The 21041-nt window shown below is 38.1% G+C and overlaps 1 protein-coding gene across 1 annotated transcript in view; it reads right to left on the minus strand.

Moving 5' to 3' along the window:
• Pkhd1 (PKHD1 ciliary IPT domain containing fibrocystin/polyductin) overlaps positions 1–21041 on the minus strand; it is a 463409-nt gene that overhangs the window by 142750 nt on the left and 299618 nt on the right. The window contains exons 52-54 of the mRNA XM_052192751.1: positions 18547–18684; positions 9498–9611; positions 6885–6972 (exon numbers count right to left, since the gene is read on the minus strand). Coding sequence (XP_052048711.1) covers positions 6885–6972; positions 9498–9611; positions 18547–18684 — 340 coding nt within the window. The remainder of the gene's footprint in view (positions 1–6884; positions 6973–9497; positions 9612–18546; positions 18685–21041) is intronic.

Consider the following 21041-nt stretch of genomic DNA (forward strand, 5'->3'; position numbering starts at 1 on the left):
CAACCCGCAGGACAGTCAACAGGGTCCCGGAGCTACCTAGAAGAAAGGTGATGGGGCAACAAGATAAAAGAGGGACGGACAGCAAGTCTAATCCTGATCAAGCTGTCAAATAATTTTTACACAAGTCAATATAAAGGGAAGCATACAAGGATTGGGAGGGGTAAAGGGGGGGACAAGCTCAAGGGGCTGACATCATTTCTAAGAAACAGTTTCTCATAATTTCTGGGTAAGGCTAGTTATTGCTGCTGGAATTTTGGCATGATAAAAGGGGGGTCAGGAGGAGGTGAAGTGGAAAGGGGTTGCTATAGTAACCCATCTACAGATGAACTTCAAAAGGAGGGGGGGTTTGAGATTTATGTAGGAAGAGTTCCTGGCATGGAGATCTAAGTGAGAATGACTCCTGGTATCGAGGTCTCCTGGCATTGAGAGCCAGGTGGGATGGCTTCTGGTATGGAGAGTTCTGGGCATTGAGTTATAAGTGAGGATGGCTCCTGGCACCTGCATTTATATATATGTGTGTGTGTGTGTGTGTGTCTGTGTGTGTGTGTGTGTGTATGAACCTGCATATGTATATATGTGTGTGTTTGTGTGTGTGTGTATATATGTATAGCCATATATATCACATATGTATCACATATATATGTACTTCACATACATAGAAATATATAATGTTATATGTGATTATATATATGTGTGTGTTTGTGTGTATATATATATATTCATACATGTATGTGTTCATATATACTGTATGTGTATATATATATATATATATAGCCATATATATCACAAGTGTATCACATATATATGTACTTCACATATATAGAAATATATAATGTTATATGTGATTATATATATATATATGTGTGTGTGTGTGTGTGTGTGTGTGTGTAGCAAAGGGCTGCCTTGTCTAGCCTCAGTGGGAGAGGATGTACCTACCCTGTAGAGACTTGATGAGTGAGCTAGATGGTGAGTGGAATACAGGGTGGGGCTCTCTCTCAGAGGTGAAGGAGAAGAGGGATGGAGGAAGAAGTTTGTGAGGGAGACATGGAGAGCTTCAGCATTTGGAATGTAAATAAATAAATAATTATTTTTTAAAAGGATAAGAACCAAGGCACATACACACAGTAGAACAGGGTCAAGCTCTCAAACAGAAGCAAGTGCTGCCATCTGAAGAGCACAGATTAACGTTATGCTACGTAAAAGAGTAAAACAGCCAGAAACATGCCATCTGATCTCATTTATGTATGAAACCTAAAGTGTGCATGGCAGAGAGGATTAAAAAGTTCAGGGAACACATGTTAGGTCATGCTGATTTGGGAAAGCATCTTATTCAAAAACTGCTGAGAACACAGACTTCACTTTTTTCTCACCAGCACCAAGAGCAGCAACAGCATAGGCATGTGAGATATGGCATACCACATATGCTGATTTACTCTAGTCACTGCTTGATCCAGACCTTTCAAAACATGATTCCAAACACATCAAGCAGTCAATGGTTTTACTTGTCAGTTAAAAATAAAACATTTGAACAAGGTAGTAAGACAAAGAGACTGAATCTGAAGCCTTACGTAGCTTCTTTCCTTGAGAGAGAGAGAGATGGGGTGTGAGGGGTTGGGGGGCAATTAACCAAAACCAAACAAATAAAAATTTGCAAAAGATTCTAGATAATATTCTCTCTGCTTCCTGGTACCTTTCCCACTTAGTTGGTTATGGACAAATGTTATTAACATGCTTCCTGTCTCATTACATGACCTCTCTCTTCCTCCCTCCTTCCTCCATCTCCTCTCTCTTCTTTCCTTTCTCCCTTCCCTTTTCCCCTCTCTCCCTCCTCCCTCTCTCTCTCTCACACACATACACGAACACACACACAAACACACACACACACACACACACACACACACACAGATACATACTTACACATACACCACCTAATCTAGGACACCATCAGGTGTCTCCTGAAAAACTGAAAAGTTGCTATCATCTGTTAAGGATCTTTGCCATCTTCTCTGGCCTCCTGCTTGGCAACAGCAGTCATCCTATCATAGAATGAAATACAAATACCTTAAGATTAGCCACTCAAATTTCATTGGATGCTGAAAAAGCATTTGACAAAATTCAGCATCCTTTCATGCTTAAAGTCTTGGAAAGAACGGGAATTCAAGGCCCATACCTAAACATAGTAAAAGCAATATACAGCAAACTGGTAGCCAGCATCAAACTAAATGGAGAGAAACTTGAAGCAATCCCACTAAAATCAGGGACTAGACAGGGCTGCCCCCTCTCTCCTTATCTTTTCAATATTGTACTTGAGGTACTAGCTCGGGCAATTCGACAACATAAGGAGGTCAAAGGGATACAAATTGGAAAGGAAGAAGTCAAACTATCATTATTTGCAGATGACATGATAGTCTACCTAAGTGACCCAATAAATTCCACTAGAGAACTCCTACAGCTGATAAACAACTTCAGCAAAGTGGCAGGTTATAAAATCAACTCAAGCAAATCAGTGGCCTTCCTATACTCAAAGGATAAGCAGGCTGAGAAAGAAATTAGGGAAATGACCCCCTTCACAATAGCCACAAACAGTATAAAGTATCTTGGGGTGACACTTACCAAACATGTGAAAGATCTTTACGACAAGAACTTCAAGACTCTGAAGAAGGAAATGGAAGAAGACCTCAAAAAATGGGAAAACCTCCCATGCTCATGGATCGCCAAAATCAATATAGTTAAAATGGCCATTTTGCCAAAAGCAATATACAGATTCAATGCAATACCCATCAAAATCCCAACTCAGTTCTTCACAGAGTTAGAAAAAGCAATTAACAAATTCATCTGGAATAACAAAAAACCCAGGATAGCTAAAACTATTCTCAGCAACAAAAGAAATTCTGGGGGAATCAGTATCCCTGACCTCAAGCAATACTACAGAGCAATAGTGTTAAAAACTGCATGGTATTGGTACAGTGACAGGCAGGCAGATCAATGGAACAGGATTGAAGATCCAGAAATGAACCCACACACCTATGGCCACTTGATCCTCGACAAAGGGGCTGAAAACATCCAATGGAAAAAAGATAGCCTTTTCAACAAATGGTGCTGGTTCAACTGGAGGTCAGCATGCAGAAGAATGCGAATTGATCCATCTTTATCGCCTTGTACTAAACTCAAATCCAAATGGATCAAGGACCTCCACATAAAGCCAGACACTCTGAAGCTAATAGAAAAGAAACTGGGGAAGACCCTTGAGGACATTGGTACAGGGAGAAAATTTCTGAACAGAACACCAATAGCGTATGCTCTAAGATCAAGAATTGACAAATGGGACCTCATAAAATTACAAAGTTTCTGTACAGCAAAGGATACCATCAAAAGGACAAATCGGCAACCAACAAATTGGGAAAAGACCTTCACCAATCCTACATCAGATAGAGGGCTAATATCCAATATATATAAAGAACTCAAGAAGTTAGACTCCAGAAAACCAAACAACCCTATTAAAAAATGGGGTACAGAGTTAAACAGGGAATTCTCACCTGAAGAGCTTCGGATGGCAGAGAAGCATCTTAAAAAATGCTCAACTTCATTAGTCATTAGGGAAATGCAAATCAAAACAACCCTGAGATTTCACCCTACACCAGTCAGAATGGCTAAGATTAAAAATTCAGGAGACAGCAGGTGTTGGAGAGGATGTGGAGAAAGAGGAACACTCCTCCACTGCTGGTGGGGTTGCAAATTGGTACAACCACTCTGGAAATCAGTCTGGCGGTTCCCCCGAAAACTGGGCACCTCACTTCCAGAAGATCCTGCTATACCACTCCTGGGCATATACCCAGAGGATTCCCCACCATGTAATAAGGATACATGCTCTACTATGTTCATAGCAGCCCTATTTATAATTGCCAGATGCTGGAAAGAACCCAGGTATCCCTCAACAGAAGAGTGGATGCAAAAAATGTGGTATATCTACACAATGGAGTACTATTCAGCCATTAGAAACAATGAATTCATGAAATTCTTAGGCAAATGGATGGAGCTAGAGAACATCATACTAAGTGAAGTAACCCAGACTCAAAAGGTGAATCATGGTATGCACTCACTAATAAGTGGATATTAACCTAGAAAACTGGAATACTCCAAACATAATCCATACATCAAATGAGGTACAAGAAGAAAGGAGGAGTGGCCCCTTGTTCTAGAAAGACTCAGTGAAGAAGTATAGGGCAAAACCAGAATGGGGAAGTGGGAAGGGGTGGGTGGGAGGACAGGGGGAGAAAAGGGGGCTTATGGGACTTTCGGGGAGTGGGGGGCTAGAAAAGGGGAAATCATTTGAAATGTAAATAAAAAATATATCGAATAAAAAAAAAAGATTAGCCACTCAAAAGAGTAACCACTCAATTTCAGAGAACACATGCATGTGGCTGCCTAAGTCTACACGGGGAGTGTGTGCTTATAATGAGCAGAATTGTGTAAGGATAAACTCTTGACTTTATATAGTCTGCTTTGATTTATTCTAATTACAAAATGACCATTTGGCTTATCTTTCTCTCCAAAAGTTTCAAATATAACCAAGTACAGTGAGGAGAAATAAGAAGGTAAGTTTACAAATGGCGTATAGCAAAGAGAAAGTCAGGTTTCTTCAAAGCATCTCACTGGGTCTACATTGGCTGTGTGAGCAAGAACTCAGAATAAATTCAACAAATGAATGAGAAGGTTCTTCCTGGAGGTTTCCTCATTGATTGCCCTAATAAAATAAATCAGGCATGTAGAGACAAATTTTATGTGTCAAGTTCTCTTGATAAGTTTGAAAAGAAAGGACATCCATATATTGTATATTTTTCTAGAAATACATGAGCAAGTGTCCATGCACCCCACTCAGGGTTCCAGTGATAGACCCAATAAGAGTCAACGTGCATCTAGCTATATCACACAAGGCAGTTATTATGGTCACATAGGTAGGACAGCAACAAGGGTTACTGCAAGTGGGCTGCATCACTGAAAAGCCTTCCCAGCATGGACTGACAACTAATAAAAGCAAACACCCAGATACTAGCATTTCCTGGGGAAACCAGGAAGCTTCAGCTAAGGAGCTTTTCTTAACTAATTCCAATAAAGTAACCCTGCAAATGGCCCTGTGACTCTTGAAAGTCTCAGAAGTACCCTGAGACTCATGAGCTTTCTAAAGAATGATTTAGGACAGCTTCTGCAGCTGGCCAAGAACTCACTACATAACCAAGGTTGGCCTTGAATTCATGATGATCCTGCCTCACTGGTGGCTTACTACAATAACAGGTCTGAGATTCCCTGCCTGGCAAACTTCCTGAATGCTATGAACCTTCCTCCTCCCTCCAGGAGGGAATGTTTCAATTTGGAGAAAACAGCTATACAATGCAGAAAACCAGTATGCTATGATTCTCACACTTCTAAATTACTATTTCATTAAAATATTCCTCTGTGAGAATGATTCTGTGAAATCCTAACTTTTAATATTTCTAATTTTTAGAATATAACCAGTGAAATCAGACACACTGGGAGACATTCAGCCATAAGAACTTCTAGCTTTATAATACTTCTTTAACTTTTGTGACTCCAGTTAAATAAAATGTTGATAATAACCCAAATCATATATTTCTGAGAGATTTAAGTAGGAATAAATATATTATAAATAATCACATAGAATTAATCTCTATACTCATATATGTGAAATATATGTATATATATGTGTGTGTATGTATATATGTTATACACATATATATGTATATGTATATATATATATGCCATTTTTCTTTTTTTCTGAGTTGAGGCATCCTTCTTCCCTTGGTCATCAGAACTCCATGTTCCTTGAATTTCAGATTCTAACAAGCTTCTGGGCTCCTATTTTTGTTTATTAACTCAATTTTCTTTCTGTACCATCAGGACCATATAATGTTACAATCAATTTTTTATTAATTGTTTTATTTATTTACATTCCAAATGTTGCCCCCTTTCCTAGTCCCTTTCCAAGGGTTCTTCACACCATCCCACCTCTCTTACAGAGAATGCTCCCCACCCAACCCTCTACTCATCTTCTTAATATTCATTTATCTACAAAAACCTCTAACAACCTCCTCTGGGCACTATGCTCAAACTAAATACATATTTGGACTTGTATATGCAATATACATTCACATATACATATATAAAAATATATAATAATGTCACATATGATTATATATGAAAATTATGGAGGAACCTTAAAAACTAAAAGGAGAACTGCCAAAAAAAAATCCCTGCAGGGAGTACATAGCTAAAGTTAGAGTTTTTCTTATCCTTTCTGTTGGAGACACCCTGGCTTCTCATTAGTCAGGGCTGTTACCTATAAGAGCTTCCATTTTCTGATGTTTGCTTCCAGGATCACATCTCCTGTTGTTTTCATGTATTGATCTCATCTTCCAAATCCTAGTAGGTCACTGTTAGTGTTTGTTCCATATGATCTGTTTAGTTCAAGGCACTGGTGGTTCCATTCATCATCTTCATTTGCTCCATTTCATGCTTATCTCTGCCAGTGTCTCTACACGGTGCCTGGTCAAGTCTCACTGTTACATTTTTAACACTTACTCCTTGTCCTAACTCCCATAACCCATAGTTCTACAGTTTATTTAAAAAAATAAAATAAAAGCACGCATTACCTAAAGCCACTCTTGGTACATAGTTTTCTTTCCCCAGATTTTGTACAGATTTTGCCATTTTATTATGTGTTATACTTTTTCCCCTAGTGCCCCTGCTTTTGAACTTAACTTTCAATGATGTTTAGTTGAATGATATTTAGCATTTCGTTTCACAATCCAACACTACAGAGAGCCAAATGAAACAATAACAACAAATAACGATCCCCAACTCTTTACCTCTCATTTCCCGGTGCAATGTCAGCTCCAAGGTGTACCCAGGATTTCTTAGGATAAGCACTGTAAAGGCGAAGTTTCCCATAAACTCCTGAAAAATTAAAGAATCCACAAATCACTCAGAAAACACTTCCATCTTAAGTTTCAAAGCTTTCTACACAAACTATGCAACATATAATTCATATCTAAGGTGTCTATCTTATCTTGTAAAAATAATATTTCTATTATAACATAAAATATACCTCAAAAACCTACAGAGAAATTAAAGCTATATCAGATAATGGCAACCTAAAAACTGAGAAAAACACTACTATCTAATGGCCAACCAGCCATTAGATAAAGAGGCGTGTCCTTCTGCCATTAAGGTGACTTCAGAACTTTTGTGATCTCCTGGATCAGTTTTGGTATTTTATGATTTATACTGGATTTTCCAAGTGGCAAGACTTGTTCTTTTTTTCTGAGGATGGGATCTCAGTGATATTAGTTTTGTTCTCAGTGGTACAACTTAATATTTTGTATTAACTATAGATAATCAGGGGAAACATGAACAGATTCTCTGATTTATTTTGGACTCACAAGTTATAGTCTTACCAGAGACAGTCACACAGCAGGTATCCCTTCAGGGTTTTTGTAATTTCCTCAAAAAATATTTCATGGCCATTTTCAACTATATTAAGTATAAACTCTCATAGTCTATAGTTTGCCAAAAAGTGTGACCATGCATTCCAGCAGTAGAAAAAAAGTAATCATGCATTTCGATGTATATTATTTCACTTAGATAATATACAGATAGATAAATAAGATATGTCTATAAACACATATATCTGACTGCAAGTTTTACACTCAAATGGATTATGTGAATAGTTCCTGCACATATAGAAACATTTTGTTGCAAGCCACTAATTTATCAAGCTAAATATTCATAATATTTTATAAAAACAATACATAGAAGGAAAAAGTGTAACAATATCATTGAGATATCAACAATGTACCTTGGATTTGCACCCAGTGTGGCCCAAAACAATAAAATAATAATTAGTGAAACCTTAATTGTTTGTGCCAGTGTATATAATTTCTTCTAAACTCTAATTCAGAAGGATTTACTAGAAGATAAACTAAGATAAGGTTAAATAGATACAGATGAACTTTATTTTCAGAACATGCCCTAGAATCAGATCCTCATAATATACTTTCATAAACACATGCCACAAAATAACAAACAACAAAACTAAAATTATCCTTTATTCATCATGAGTTAAGTACATAGGCAGAAAAAGATTCTGGGGTGATTTAGAGAAATTTCCAACAACAATGTTTGTTACAAAAAAAAAAAATCAAATCTTGAAAATCTAAATTATCCAGAAAATTCAATTAACTAGAAAACCAGATTTCTTGATGTTATTTCCATTCTTAAAGGTTAACTGTAAAGTGATTCTGTTTCTTAGTTGGTTCAAGAAGGTAATAAACTACTTACAGTGAGTAAAACCTGCCATTTGCCTAGTATGTCATGGAAGATACGTATGCTGTGAATTGAGAAATCTTTACTTTAACTGCTATCAGTAAGAATTGTAAAAGCATTCACTGAAGCATGAGGCCAGGATCAGCACACCCAGTAGTGTGGACTCCCACCTGAAAATTTCAACCAGTGTGATTACTGCACACACTGAAAAAAGCGATCAAATCAGGTGTTCCTAGTATAGTCCTTTTTCTGTCTATTGTGAAAAATTAAAATTCATCTACCTGTGTCATGATGATAAAATAAACAGAATTCATAGAAAAATTAAAGTTATTAAAGCATTTCAATATATTATATAGCAATTATTAGGTATTTTGGAACTAAGTCAACAAACCCTACACTATCTAAATAGATATCCCATAATGTTCATAATTCTCATATGTATGCATACATGACAGATATATAGGTAGATAGATGATAGATAGATAGATAGATAGATAGATAGATGTTGCATCTGCCTTTAAAATACCCAACATGGCTGTTCATCTAAAGGAAAATTCAATAAAATTATTATCCTGGCTTTTGAGAGTGACATACACATCTAGGCTATATAACAACACCGTACTACAAAACGTAGTAAATGACTCTGACCTGACTCATTTCAATACTCCTCCTACAAAGACAAGAAATAAATAAGGTAAAGGGAACCTAGTTTTGAAATGGGTGAAACTACTTCCTACAAAGAATTTTCCCTTTTACAAAGTAATTCCTGTATAGCACCACTCTTTAATTTGCAAACATTCACATGTATCTGTATAAGACACCCTAGCCTTAGTATTCTCACACATAACACTTTAGGATTTGATACAATACTATGACAGTATCAGATGAAAAATACTGTCAATGGTGAATGTTTTTATAGCCATCAAACATATATAGTTTATCAGTTCTGAGTCGTGGTTATGATATCTGTAAATGGACTTTGAATAACTGATACATCAAAGAGTAAATATAATCCATCTAGAACTCAGCAGTTATCTGATAAATGGAAGTCCTCTGCCTCTCTGTCTCCATCTTTCCATCAGTATCTCACACAAAAACATAGACACACCCATTATACATTGGTTTTATTAGTAACATACATCATACTTAACTCTTACCAATTGTTCCTGGGTCAACATGAATTCCATCAAAATGGTCACAGAAGATTTCTTCTGAGGCTCTAAGGAGTATCAGAAGTCTTTGGTCTTTTTCTAAGGGGTTTTCAAAAGTACCTGAAAGCAAAAACCATCCAAGATAATTTGAAATGCTGAGATTCCGGAGTAAGTGCTGTGACACTGTATGGGGAAGGTCACTGGTCACATAAACAAAGTGACAACAGAAAGCATGGCGTTGCACATGGCTCTCTGAAGAAGGCTGGGTCAATCTTCATCAGTTGTCTGCTATTCTCATCATAGACTCCGAACACACTTCAGTCTCCTAGTATCCAGGCAGATTTGGTAAAGTGCTTTGGATTAGCAAACTTTTGATAAAACAGGCTAGAAATGGCAGGTGTGAGCTGGCTGTGTCAATCCTTGCCAAGTATTCCATGCATCTCTTCTCTATCATAGAATGCCTCACATCTTTAGGTACCTAAGCGAAGATACATTTCAAAAACCTCTGACAATATCATGCAGGCTGAAGCCAGGTTCAACCCTGCCTAATATGAATACTCAATTTACAAACCACTGGGACTTGGAGGTTATTTATTAAAGACCACTATTACAGCAAATCCTGGATAATTCAGTGACAGAGGTTGTGTGAATTATTGTCTACTTCACATGGTTTTGACATGTAATGTTCCCTATACACCTAAGAAGTATGATTCTTGCTTCAGTGTAAATATCCATATATAACTTACCTACATCTATCCAACTAGCCATATGTATCAGACTTTAAACAGCTTGTGGTTTAGTAAACCAGTAATAAATTGTTTTGCATAAGTTCTGTTAGCATCATTGGGATACAGAAAGCATAAACCTATGACACTCAGCGGATGGGTCTTGCGTCTGACATTCTCTTCCACTGTGTTCTTTACAGTTCAACAGATGCTGAGGGACATGCTAACATTATTTATTAGTGAATATGACCTAGGAAAGTTATGCTATTCTCAAAGAATCAATTGTTGAAGAAATAATCAGCAGAAAAGTCCTCCTCAAATTATACATTCTATGGAAGTGGCTTCACCAGAATTACCTACTATCAAATTAGACTTCCCAGTTTACCAGTTTCCTGAAAATAATAATAAAAAAGGGGGTCTTGGAGGGACTGACAGTTATGGTATAATTGGTAAGGTTAAAGTTACCTACTTGTTGTTTTGGTTAACTTTCTCCCTCGGACAGCATAAAATCATTCCTCCCACACCCTTCTGGCACTTTCTATGCACCTGGAATAAATCTGGGGTTTGCTGTATTCATATCTTCTTAGATGGTGCTGTCCAGCCATTATTGTGTTGACAACAAGATGATGAGAGACAAATCAATCTGGACAGCACACAACTCAAGAACAATCATTGGAACCCGTGACTTAGGTGTTTCTGCTACAACACTAAGACAAGCTTCTGTTCTGTATAGATGCCGCAGTGCCTTAGCCTTGAAAGAAGATTATTCTCTTAGCCCAGAGACACAAGCTCAAGAAGAAAGGAAACAAAGGACAGAGGACAGTTAAGCAAATGTGTCTGGTGTGGCTCTTGTCTTGCTGTTCTAAGTCTGTCCAGTAAGCTGTTCTCCAACTGTGACTTCATTTATTTCAGAGGGTAAAGTCTTGGGGGTGGGGGGAGGGAAGGCTTAGCAGTAAACAGATACCCAGAGAAGAAAAGTAGGACACTTTTTGCCCTAGAGAAATGTATGCGGAGCCCCACAAAGAGTTGTGTGCATTTCTCTAAAATCAGAGATTAAATCAATTATGCAACCCCAAACTGCAGCACATGGGAAGCCTTCACAGAAAATCTGGGCAAAATTAGTCAGCCTGCTGTGGTCCCTGAGAATATGAAGCGACCAGAGTTTGGATTCTTTTTGTTAAGATGGGAGAGGGAAAAGGTGGAGAAGAGCCTAGCAACCAGGCAGGGACAGGAGAAGGGAAGGCATGATATTCTAACATTACAATAAGGTGCCTCCTGGATCTGTAAAAGCTGCTTTAAAACCTGAATTTTATAACTGGGAGATGTTGCTGATATTTTCACATGCATGAATGATTTCACGGCATCGTCACAGGTCTTCAGTGAAAACTGTAGGAGAAAACTGAGGCAAAAGCAACTGATCAGAAATCACATCGCTATTATGTAGTAGCATTGGGCTTAGATAAAATAAATGCCATTCTAGGAAGTGTGTGTGTGTGTGTGTGTGTGTGTGTGTGTGTGTGTGTGTGTGTGTGTATGTATGCTTGTAGAACTAAGGAAGAAGCAAGGAATAGTTGCTGTTGTTTAGCATGATGGTGGGCAATGGAGGAGAGAGAGAATTGATTCCAGATGTCAAAATCACCTGAGGAGCCGGAAGAACATAAGTTCTGGTATACCAAAGATAACCATTATTGATTTGGGGGATATGGTACAAATGGATTCCATGAATTTCAAAACGTAAAAAAAAAGGAGGAAGGGACTTTTTATTATTTTATTAACTATCTTTGATAGAATCAAGTATCAGCCTAGTTTACACGTAAGCATACCCCAGCGACATGACTGCTCACACCTTGGGATTGAGAAACGCATTCCAGGTTATTCACTATTCTTTCAGATCTTGCTGTTCACAGTGTATTCCATTCTTCCAAATCCTTCATTTCCCACCCACACCTGGCATCACTCTTACTGATTTCTGAGAATTTCCTGGGCCCCTGAATCCCAGTCTGTGAAAATGGCCATACCTCTTGCATTTTCAGAAGCTTGAACTAAAGATCGAGCATTCGGTATGAACAAAGAGGAATAAATCCTCAGAGGTCTTTAGCTTGTTATTTATAAATAATGGCAAATGGTCTTTAAATGCTCTGAAATGGTAAACAAGGGAGAAGCCTTGTCTGTGCTTTGTGTTTGTGAAGAACAACTGCCCTCTTCTCTCCTGTGTTAACATGCTCCTTAGCTGAGCCAAGGTAAGACCCAAAACACATGCTCCCCTGCCTCTGCCTGGAATACCACTCCTTCCTACCCTGCTGGGATGAACTCCTCAGAGTCGCTTGGCTTTATGCAGCTCTTCCTTTGTCAGTTACTTTGGGGTTAAGTGGCCTTTCTTGGCTCTAACAACATAACATATTTTATCTCAAAAATTTTTAAGACTGTGATATAAGTGCCTTTTGCCTGTTTTCTTCTCCTGTGGGCTAAGAAATAGTGTACTGCCAGAAAAGCATAAATTCTAAAATACTGATTTTTGAACTCTTTCTATATTCAAGATATTTAATAGATTAGAAGATTTTTCAGGTTTCTTAGAGTTCTGATTAATAATGCATAAATAAAACTGGTCTTTCAAAACCTGTATTATTTATTATTTATTTTATGTATGTGACTACACTGTAGCTCTCTTCAGACACACCACAATAGGACATCAGATCCCATTACAGATGGTTGTAAGCCACCATGCGGTTGCTATGAATTGAACTCAAGACCTCTGGAAGAGCAGTCAATACTCTTAAATGCTGAGCCATCTCTCCAGCCCCAAAACACTTTATTATTTAATGTTAGACATTAAATTAGGACTTTCCCAGAACAAAAATGGGAATTCATGCTTCTTATATTTATAAAACACAAAGCTTTAAATATAGTATTTAGAAAGCACATATCTTCAATATTACTTTAAAATTCTTTAGCCAACCATTACCTGGATTAGAAATCTGTTAGTGTTATTAGTTGGCTGGTGACAGACCTACTCTAGCTTTCATAAACCATGTCTTTGTGGAAATATTTGTGGCATGTCTACCCATTAAAAGTATACGTGCTTGAAAGAAGACATTAGTATTTATTTTAACTTGATATATTATTTTATTATTTTATGAGAATGAGTGCTTTGCCCTCATTTGCATATGTTCATGAGCTGCTGCATTCTGGTGCCCAACAATGCATCTTAGAACATGTATTACTCAATTTATTTGGGTGAAACAAAGTATATTACACGTATATAAATCTTCTATTCATACAAATACCAAAATTCAATATTACTTATGCAGTAATAAAATATTTATATACTTTTGTAGTAATTTTATAATAGTTTGAGTAGATATGGTATTCCTGGTCAGGATCTAGAAATACAGATGGTTGTGAGCCACCATGTGGGTGCTGGGAATTGAACCCAGGTCGTCTGCAAGAGCAACACCTGCTCTTAACCACTGAGGTCTCTCTAATCTCTAATATATTATGTTTAACAATAAAACACATGATTCTCTGTTCAATGGTATTACGGCTTTAGGCTGAAGGTTGCAATCTATAGTTTTCTCATGTTTGTTTATTTCTTATTGCTTAATCACCCAGTGAGTCTTGCCGAACTGCCAGTTTCGAGGGCAATAAAATATAAAGATTTGCTTCCTTGGGATTGAGAAAGCTCCAGTCCTGGAAGCAATGAAAGATGCTTCTATTCACCGAGTTCTTCAATTCCTGACAATCAAAGCCAGGTCCTTCTGGCTGCAACAGTGACTTAGCACTTAACAAATGTCCATCAGTGGTCCTGAAAAATGTGTGACCAGTTTCAGGATAAAAGTCTCAGTTCTTAGCATAATCTACTGGGCAACTAGGCCATTCATTACATGACTTGGCTGTGACAAGCCAAAGAAACAAAAAAATTCTGTGTCCCTAGTTCACAAATGTGTGCAAATGTACCTTGCTCATTTGAATATGTTAATATTCAAAAGTTATTAGAATACAACCAAATTTGGTAATTTACTAAATACAAGATTTTGAAACATATAAAAAAATATGCCAATCTCAAGTTATTAGAATATACATTAGTCAATTTATTTGGATAAAACAAAGTATATATAGATATTTATATAAAGTTTCTATTCATACAAAAAACAATATTCCATTTCACTTATATAATTATAAAATATTTTTATACTTTTTTTTTAGTATTTTGACAGTAGTTTGAGTAGGTATGTAATTCCAGGTTATCCACCTCTGAAGTCATCCTACAAATTACTACAAAAAAAAATTATTCACGTGCTGTTTTAAAAGCGTAAAGTCCCTAGTGAGTTGAACATCTGTGTCAATGACATGCTAAAATCAATGATAACTATGCCACAAGGAATACCTGTAAATGAATTGGTGCAAGTACTCATTTAAGTGAGTACATAAATGAAGGAGACAGGTGCTCCTGTGCAAACACACAGAAATTAGTTAATGGATCCAACAAACCAAAGTTTATTTTGAGATGGTGTTGGCATTTTAATGGGTTCAAGACAGATTATCAAAACTGAAATTGGATCACCAATGTTTTTTACTGCCTTCTCATACTCGTTCGGTTCCTTTCTTTCAGTAGATAAATGCATCGTGGTCATTTCAAAACTGACACTATAATTCCTGCCTCACAGATATAGACAGGTAAACATGATGTGTTCTAAAGGGTAAAAACGCACTAACAGAAAAGGTAGACCTCGGTCTATTCATATATATTTATCTATATACCAATTACACACATTATCAGAAGCTGCCAATAACAAGTTTTCCAAAAAAAATTAAGCACTGCAGTTTAATGAAGAGGATACTTGAAAACTAATACATTATATTAATAAAGAAAGGAGAAGAACAACAAGCAGAACATAACAGGAATAAGACACCAAATGCACTCTATTAATAGACACAGGAAAGGGTTCCTAATAGAGTTGCTAGAAGCTGGGAAGAGGCTGGTTATGGCTCTGTCCTTTACCAAATACAGATTTTGAAACATATAAGAAAAATCTGCCAATCTCAATTTCCTCGTGAAAGCTATGAAGGGATGCTTCCTACAGTTGCAGAGACTCCCAGCTAACAGTTATTTGTGGAGAATTTTATGCGAGTGGTACAACAAATTTCTAGAGTAGAATTTAAAACATTTAAGAACACTCTTTATCAACCACCTAACCTCTAATGGCCAACAGCCAACCTGGACCTCTCCACAGGATTTCCTTAGTTTCCTTTAGAACAGAACTCTGTCATCCAAATGTATAGTTTCTGCTAGTCTTATCACCTGTTTTCCCAAATACACAAATAAAAAAACACAAGGATGCTATCTCTCTCCTTATCCCTGAGAAATACTCAATGGGCTGGCACTGAGGTGATCATTCAATAAAATATATATAAATAAATTAAATATAATAAAAAGTATAGAAAATATAAAAATAATAAATTATATATATATATATATATATATATATATATATATATATATATATATATATATATATATATATATAAAGAGAAAAGGGGGAAGTGGGAAGGGAGGAAACAATAAATGTAAAAACAGAACTAGAAAATTATCACAACAGAGGATTTGCATCCTTCTTTTTTTTTTTTGCTTAATATCTTCATTTCTTCATCCAGGAATGTTATTCATGAAAGTAATTTTATATGTTATTCAGGGTTGATAGATATGCACTTCTAGTATGCGGTGTATTTAATGACACTTGGGAACATGTTGAAGTGGAGCCTGTGACACTGAGCTTGATAGCCTCCTGAGTCAGTTCAATTCCCAGGACCCACAACCCACATGGTGGGCAGAGTGAACCAGTTTCTACAAGTTGTTCACAAACCGCCACAGGTGCAGTGTGGCATGCACAAAACTAAATATACTCTGTCTCTGTCTCTGTCTCTCTTTCTCTGTGTGTGTGTGTGTGTCTCTGTCTCTCTCATACACACACATGTACATGCACACACACATAAGCAAACATATAACACATATACACATGCAATGAATAAAAATGTAATAAAAACTTTATAAAAGAAGAGCTAAAGCCAAAAGTTAAGCTGCTAAAGAATAGATAAAAGGTGTTGAGGTTATAAAATGTTACCATCTCTTAATCTATACATGCTGGCTGGACAGATGATTCTGCAGTTAAGAATCCAAATGACTTGTACAGAGGACCTGAGTTAGTTTCCCATCCCTCCTAATCAGAAAGCTCACAACTTTCCATGAGTCCAGGTCTAGTATAGAGACAAGAGGTGTCTGAGACCTTCTTCTGGGCTCCAAAAGCACATACCTACACAAAGTCACATACTTCTATGCAAAATCAAAACTAAATATTTTTCAAAGAAATTTGTATTGTAGAGTGTTTATTGTTACTGTTACATATTTATGTTCATAGTGCATTTATCTATAATAACACTGTTATTTATCACTATAATAACAATGGCTAGAGCATAATGGTCTGTTTTCTCTATCTGCTATGCTTTCTGCTCATGCTTCCAAGTGTAGCATTCTATGATGCTGAAAGTCTTATGACATCTTTGGCCAGCATCCACTGCCTCAGAATGGTAACCACCAAGAACTAGAATTCTACACGGTTAGGATTTGGATCAAATGGCATCATGAGCAGATAGGCTCTGGCAATATGCTGTGTCAGTGTCCACATCTATTAAGTTTGTTTACTAACTAGACATATTATTTCTCTCATGTTGTGATTTTTGAAGGTGTGGACAGATGGGTTGAAAGTCTTCCTTCAGGCATAATGCACATAGGATTGGGCAGATGGGTTCCAAAAAGCAACCTTTAGGCCTGGAACACATGGATGAAAATGAGAGAAAAAAAGACACACCATTATCTAGTGATGGGTAAAAATCAAGTTAGGAATAGATAGAATTTAAAAATATCCGAAGTATCAAAAGCAAAACTGGAGGCTGGCACAATGCCGCTTTCTTTCAAAGGTGCAAATTTCAGTCCACAAGTTACAGGTTATAAGTGATCCCAGAAGCCTGGAGAGAAGAACTCTGGTCATAAGATGATGGCTTCTAATGATACAAGCAGAGTTCATTTCATTAAATATTTCCATCCGTGATTAGATCAGTGTTTTAGAGACTGATGAACAAATGAGAGAATGATCTTAATCAGAAATGAAAATATCAGAATACAGATGTTTACCAAGGCAGAAAGATGAATGAAGATAATGTAATGAAGGAACAGCTGAAAAGGCAGGAGACTTAAGTGCCCCAATACCCACGGTAAAGAAGCCTTGAACAAATGTATGGTGGGAAAAATGGTATTTCAGGCAATGCATGGAGAAAGAGCAGGAATTACAACTGACAGGATCATTGCCAGGACCGACAGCATGGGGTGGCTGGAAAAGTCAGTTGACTTGTTGGCTCTACTGGTAGGAGCACTGTGTCTGTTCTGAAGGCTGGAAGCCAACTGTGCTGAACAACTTCTGCTGATACCCACGTTCCTAAGATGCCATCTCTAATCTGGGCCGTGCCCCAGGTGGTACTGGCCTATCAACACAGAGCTGGTGAGTGCGCTCTGACTTCCAACCCTGCTGAGAAGACACAGGTTAGAGTACTTATTCCTGCAAGACACTCTCATCAGCCAGGTGCGTCCCTGCCATGCAAACACTCATGAGTCTCTTCCATAACCATCTCCATACTTACATGTCTGGATTCCAGGAAGAGCTGTTTCTCTCCACCCTTTACATCAAAGCATAGGAAAAATATCTGGCTTTACCAGCCCTAAGGTAAGTACCATTCCAAACATGTAATTGTATAAATAGTTGACTTGCTTAAATATAAAAAAAAATAAAATGTTCAATTCATGTTATTGATTTGTGTATAAAGACCCTGACTGATAAAGTAACATAAGGTGTCTTATATTAAACACCTAAGACCATGTGAGTAGCTGCCTCTGATTATTAGACATCTCATGTCCCTGTGGTAGATTCCATCATTGTACATATTACAGATGAGGAGATGGAGGCAAAATACCCCTGGGGATTTTGCTTAAGGTCAAACAGCCAGTGTGAGGCTGTGGTGGGTTATCCTATGCTATCTGACTTAAGAGTCCCTCTATAGGGCAACAAAAGGGAATTGAGGACAGAGAATAAAAAAGAAGAGCCAGAAGTCCCCACTGTCCACATCTAAACATGTCCTGGGAAATCCATCCCTAGCCTTAGCTTCCCCGCAATCCCGGCCTATGTCAAGCAGCAGATTCCTGCTACCATCCCTTTTCCAAGAAGGTTTTCTCCCAGAGCGTGACTATCATTATATTCCCAATCCAACCCCCAGCATTTACTCACCTACTTTCAGCTCTCCTCCTGCAATGAGTAAGCACGCCACACTCAGGACATTGCTTCTGTGCACAGGGAACTCTAAGGTACCCATCACATAGAGGCGTCTAAGCACTGGGAGATCTGTATCCACAAGAATAGTCTTGTCTGTGGGAGACAAAAAAGGTCACTCTAAGATTCGCCTAAGACATGAGCTCCTTTCTCTCCCTCAGGGAGAGATTTCATACTTCTGACAACTCAGGAGCGGCTCATGTTGCTACCAGAGTCAGACCAGGTACATCAACCAGGACAAATATTCTCCATGAGGCAGTCTTATTAACCAATAGGAAAGAATGTCCGTCATGTGTAGCAAATTTTGTCACTCCTTAATACAACAAATTTTTTGGCAAAGAAAAATCTTGCTTATATCCTCAAATATCCCAAATACAACCCCAATTTAGTACACGTTTAGTACATATGCTTCATATGTGTGTCCTCGATTTCGACGCAGGTCATCCATAACAAAGCCTTGAAAAGACAAGACAATTTGGTTCTAAATCTTAGATCTGCTACCTGTGAGGTGGGAGACCAATTTTCTCCTTCTCTGTCATGATTATCTTGTCTGTGAAATGGGAATGAAAATAGTATCTACTTCCTCACAAGTCTTTTGTGAGTATTAAAATATTTAATAGATTAGGGTGCTTACACAGCATGGTAACTCCCTAATTTCCACAATGTGATACAAAGTCCCCAGTATACACTCATTAAGTGCTGAAGAGAACCATGGAGAAGTTGTATGCAACTATACATGGCTTGCTTATAGGGATTACAGGTGATTTCAAACCATTATTCTCCTCCCTTCACCCCTCCTCCCTTCACCCCTCCTCCCCTCACCCCTCCTCCCTTCACCCCTCCTCCCCTCACCCCTCCTCCCTTCACCCCTCCTCCCCTCCACCCCTCCTCCCTTCACCCCCTCCTCCCCTCACCTCTCCTCCCTTCACCCCTCCTCCCCTCACCCCTCCTCCCTTCATCCCTCCTCCCCTCACCCGTCCTCCCCTCACCTCTCCTCCCTTCACCCCTCCTCCCCTCACCTCTCCTCCCTTCACCCCTCCTCCCTTCACCCCTCCTCCCCCTCACCCCTCCTCCCCTCACCTCTCCTCCCTTCACCCCTCCTCCCCTCACCTCTCCTCCCTTCACCCCTCCTCCCCTCACCCCTCCTCCCTTCATCCCTCCTCCCTTCATCCGTCTCAAAAAAAGCCCTTTCTGTATAACTTCAAGAGAAATAATCACAGATTTTGCCTGAACTTAACAATAAAATAGTGTATAAATAAAACATTTTCACTTAAAACAGTAAATATTTCATGTAGGCTGAAGTATTAAGTGTTGCTCTCTTAAACATGAATTAAAGATGTCCAATAAATGTTTCTGCTTAAATTTCAAGTACCACAATCACTGACAGGTGTACAGATTTTTAAAAAATAAAAAAAATAGAGTTCTTTTGCTAGTATAATCTCATCTCACATGCCAGGAAACAATGTACTCTGCCACTCATAGGAACCTGACCAGGCACATTAACTTGTCATGAGCAAGTGTCTTCTTAGGGATTGCATGGTTCCCAACTTAGAAGATCAGACATGCCCTCCTGTGGCAAAGACTAGGAGGCTACACACTGACTGGTTCCTTTTTCCTCCTGGGATTGCAGTTTTAGATCCCAGCTGTCTTCACAGTTAAATAAAGTCATGTGACAGAGTTGTAGCCAATAACAAGCAGGCATACTTCCAGCATAACACCTTCAGCCTAGCCCATACTCTGTCCCATCTCACTTCTCTCAACTGAGCATAAGTAGTGGATTGCAGAGGAGCTGCATGGACCAACATCATCAGCACCACCCAGTCCAGGAGGAACAGTGCTGGGTTTTAGCTGAAAGTAAAGGACTCCTCACTTCCTGCTTAGCGATCTCCATCACTACTTCCTCTGGAGACACCCAGACTCTTCACACTCCCAAGGCATCATCTACATATTTAAGTCAGAACATTAACATGTATCATTTGAGTTACATCCACACATGATTGCATATTAGATAGTCATGATCACTAAGTCCCATCCTTTCTGCCCTCTTTTTAGAGGAGGACACTAATCACTGATAAAATAAAGAAGTTGTGCTTATTATAATGTAGAAAATAAAGACATTAACCAAATGTTTCCAGCTCCAAAGAGATTAGTCCATACACACCATCAATTCAAGAGTCCATCACATTACTAACAGGTATACAAGAACTCACTAGACAGATAAAGATGTAGATCTCAGTCTTGTCTCAGCCTCCTTTCAAAACATTCAAACAAAAGAGTGAACTATCAAGACAGTGCTATAATTTTACATATTAAACAAGATCACAATTTTGAAGTAAAAAGTTATTTCAAGCATAGACCTTTAGAGGTTTAAAGTTTTGTGCAAATGGTCATCATGTGTCCTAAACTACAGTCAATGTTTGCATATAAAATTTGATTACACAAAACATTAAACA

Source organism: Apodemus sylvaticus, chromosome 9, assembly GCF_947179515.1.
Source record: "Apodemus sylvaticus chromosome 9, mApoSyl1.1, whole genome shotgun sequence".
Classification (NCBI taxonomy): Eukaryota; Metazoa; Chordata; class Mammalia; order Rodentia; family Muridae; genus Apodemus; species Apodemus sylvaticus.